This window comes from Sinocyclocheilus grahami, unplaced genomic scaffold (genome assembly GCF_001515645.1).
Source record: "Sinocyclocheilus grahami isolate Dianchi unplaced genomic scaffold, SAMN03320097.WGS_v1.1 scaffold166.1, whole genome shotgun sequence".
Taxonomy (NCBI): Eukaryota; Metazoa; Chordata; class Actinopteri; order Cypriniformes; family Cyprinidae; genus Sinocyclocheilus; species Sinocyclocheilus grahami.
The window spans coordinates 70,344-74,632 of NW_015505345.1; the positions used below are offsets into that span (position 1 = coordinate 70,344).

General features: G+C 35.4%; 1 protein-coding gene across 1 annotated transcript in view; it reads right to left on the minus strand.

Moving 5' to 3' along the window:
• LOC107593173 (serine/threonine-protein kinase N2-like) overlaps positions 1-4,289 on the minus strand; it is a 37,362-nt gene that overhangs the window by 2,389 nt on the left and 30,684 nt on the right. The window contains exons 14-15 of the mRNA XM_016282788.1: positions 3,698-3,826; positions 2,672-2,718 (exon numbers count right to left, since the gene is read on the minus strand). Of these exons, the coding sequence (XP_016138274.1) occupies positions 2,672-2,718; positions 3,698-3,826 (176 nt within the window). The remainder of the gene's footprint in view (positions 1-2,671; positions 2,719-3,697; positions 3,827-4,289) is intronic.

Sequence of the window (4,289 nt, forward strand, 5' to 3'; positions counted from 1 at the left end):
CAATCCAGTCTTGCTTTAAAAAAAAAAAAAAACAGTTGGATGGACTGCAACAAAATGGAACAGAATGCAAGAAACCTAAAAAGACGTTTTGCAAAGTTTGAACTGATTGACACACTGTGTTAAAAACATGGTGCCCATAGAGCGAGACGCTAAAAAACAGTGAGACGTCAAATAGCACAGATGGAATGTCTGAAGTTCTGTTCGAATGGTCCATTGGTCTACATCAGGCAGGTTGACAACTCTGTTGCATGGATTGCTGTGGACTTAAACCAGTGAAATACTAAAGACCCCGATATACTTCACATGAAATCGAAGAACGAACGGATGTGACGTCAATTCGAACACAATTCGAACAAAATCCAGCCAAAATGAAGTTCGTTTTGGGAGTTCGAAATGGCTTGCCAAAGCGAACTTTCCGCAAAAGTTCTTTACGGCTGCAACACATTTCGTACTACCATTGGTCCCTGACGATTATGTCATAGGAGGTGTGCGCGGAGGCTCCGCCTTCTTTCAAGCAGAACTCTCCTCTGGGTTCATTTGGTCTCTCGAGTCCTTGGAGGTGAAAATAAAAGTTGTGCTTCTGATGAAACGACATTGACACTGTTTTTCATGTTTAATACTGCCGATTGCTTTTAAGCAATATATTTAAAGGATAATTCCCCCAAAAATGAATCCTAGGCGTATATGACTTCCTTCTTCCAGATGAATCCAATCGCAGTTATATAAAAAAAATTGACTTTGATTTTCCAAGCTGTTTAATGGCAGTCAGCGGGTGTTGCAGTTCATCAGTCCAAAAGAAATGAAATAAAGAGCATGCATCCATAATAAAAAGTGCCTCACACGGCTCCGGGGGGTGAACAAAGGCCTCCTGTAGCGAATCGATGCATTTTTGTAAGAAAAATAACCATATTCAAAACGTAATAATCACTTTAATCTAGCTTGCGCCAACAGTTGTACACGGAAGCAGCTCCGGTGAGTCTCGTGAAAACCAACGTTTGTTTATAGGAGCAAATGAAGCAAAGTTTCCTTACTTTAGCTAAGGAAAATCAGTCTCCTCTTCGCTTATATCGAAATCCTCCGACATTCTTCTTTACAGATCCTCGTTTTGTACCTCTAATTTGTGACCGTTGTTTTGTTTTGATCTCTCCCCTGCGCTTTCGCGTTCGTCACTTCTGAGCGGTGCATGCGCAACGCCGACATCTTACATCATCCGCGCGGAGCTGCTTCCGTGTACAACAGTGAGTGCAAGCTAGATTAAATTGATTATTACATTTTAAATATGGTTATTTTTCTTACAAAAACGCATCGATTCGCTACAGGAGGACTTTGTTCACCCCCCGGAGCCATATGAGGCACTTTTTATTATGGATGGATGCGCTTTATTTCACTTCTTTTTGGACTGATGCACTGCAACACCCGCTGACTGCCATTAAACAGCTTGGAAGATCAAAGACAATTTTCAATATAACTCCGACTGGATTCGTCTGAAAGAAGAAAGTCATATACACCTAGGATGCCTTGAGGGTGAGTAATTCATAGGCTAATTTTCATTTTTGGGTGAACTAACCCTTTAATAAAGTGCCATGTAAATACACTTGACTTGACTTCATGGGAGCGCTAATTTGCAGAGCTCATACAAACATAACCATGTTGCTATGATCAGATGATTTTTATTAAGAAATGCTTGCAGTTTTCTCCATTTTTGTTGTGTTTTTGTTACTGAGAGGAAAGTACGCAGCACATATTTACATATGAATTTAAACATTGCTTTCATCAGAGATGTTTGCTAATATTTTTAACTTTTGTTTTACCCCTAAATGATGAACAAAAAGGTACTTCGCTTTGAGTATACGGGGCCTTAACAGTTCTGAAGAGACTGAAGTTCTAAAGTCACATTTTATTTTACTTTTCAAAGATATAATCATCTGAAACAATAATGCAATAAATTATTTGAACCCTTAAATGCATACCATCGTGTCTTTAGCGACACGGGACATCATTCTCTAACCTCTCCCTCCTTAATTTTTTTAAGTTAGACATCAACTTTCTTAGTATTCCTCAATCTATTAATTATAAACAATATAACAAGAAAAAAATAGTAAAATATAAAAGAATGCCCGTTTTCTGATACATTTTTTTCAAAAGTGTATAGGGTCGCTAGAGACCCATGGTATGTAAATGTGTAAGTATTTTTTCCTGCGCAACTATGTTTACATATCTGATGACTCAATATGTGCAATGCATCTTTTTTTCCTCAAGGTGGCACTGTTTGATACACGATGACGTGACGTTTCACTCATAATTACTGCAGGCATAAAACAAACAAATATCATTAACAAAAATGTAAGTGGTTTGAATGGCTTTACTGCAGAGCAATTACTATACGAAATGAAATATAAATGTCACTGCCATTTGACGCTGTATGTGATGAATAAGCTGCCAGTGATCAAAATATTGAATATGAAGTCATTGAAAATGATAGTTTTGAGAATAGGTTGAGATCGTGAATGTGAGGCAGATGTTGAATATACTGTGGAAGTGCGCTCTGACGATGACAGTGATGGTAAAATCATCTGCTCAAACTGAACCCTTTTAAGTTTCAAAAGGTAACGATATATGCTTCATTTTATTCTTCTGTAATTGTTCTTAAAATAGCAAGAGAGTTTTTTGCTATTGCAGCAGTTAGAGACCTCAAAGATCCTCTTCTCGCACATGAGGCTGTGGATAGATATTAATATGTAGAGTAAATGGACAGTTGACACAAAACATAGTCATTAACTTTTTTCCTCCAACCATTCCGGTAAAAATATGTATGAGACATACATACTTTAGCTATATTGCTATATTTAAGACTTTCTACTTCAACATATTGTCCTCCAGTTAGTGTGACAAATGCATTTTTAAAAGCAGAATCATTCCACTTTGTCTGTCAGTTAACATGGCCACATTAACTGGATGCATAGTAATTATAAGTGAATAAGCTAAATATTAGTGGTTTTAAATGGAATGTTAATTACCCAAATACATATAAATGTTAACAGTGACTATTGATAATGTAGCATTACATTTGTATATACACTGTAGATTATACAGCAAACAAACAGTTTGTATTTATTTTATATATTTTTGTTTTAGCCTCGATATCAGAAAGATAAGGTGTGAGAGAAAATTAATGAGAAGAAAATGGAAAATTGGAGATGAAGATATGGCAGGGAGATAATACAGTAAGTTAAAGAGTTGCTAGCATGAGGACTTCCAGTGTCAATCTAAATGAATTAAGTTAACCAAGTCAATTATCAAATTAAAAAAATATTTATATGAAAACATATACATTTATAAATAAGTACAATAAAATTTAGTTTTACACATTTTCACTATTTTGCATATTGTTAGCTAAAATATTATTTGAATGGCATTGTAGTCCAAATAAAATGGACTAAAATGAAAGAAAGTGACATGCTAAAATACTGACTAAATTCAAACATTTTAAGCAAAAGACAAAAACAGTAAAAACACTTCATTGTGGCTCCACCATGTCTAGAGTACAGCTCTGACTCTGGCCTTAATAATAACAGGAAGTAAAACAGGAGCAGAACTGTCCCCACAGTATACGATAACTGATGCCTCTACAAATGCTTCAAGCATTGTCATGAAGTTGTTCATTTATATTACTTAAGCACACATAGATATAATTTACCTGTCAACTTCATCCCTTGCAACAATGTCACCTTTCTTCAAAGCTTTAATGGCAAACATTTCTCCAGTGGTCTTGTACTCAGCAAGTAAAACCTGTTGAATAATTAAAGGGATGAGACAATGAAACTGTCTGCAGGAGCCACATCACAAAGTGGCAGCATGTACACATAATCTGCTACTATTACATAAATGGTTAATATTAGGGATGCACCGATACCACTTTTTCCAGTACTCACCCGAAACCGATACTTTTATTTTTGGTACTTGTCGATACCGAGTACCGATATTTTTATTGCATTTGTAAATTTTTTAAATATTGGGTACAGAACCCAAAAGGGTATGTTAGTTGGCTAACTTCATTTATCAAATAGATAGTTAAACCAAATTTTATTCAGACACCTTCAACATTTCTCACATTATCACAGTTTATTCGCTATACTTTAGAAAATTATAATAAAATATGACAAGAACTCAGAGTTACACTGTGTCAGAACAAATTCATCTTGATAATGTTAGATCATTTTGATAGAAAGGTATGTAATAGATTACAATCAACCAAAATAATTCAGACAGCTGTTACTATGACAGTATTT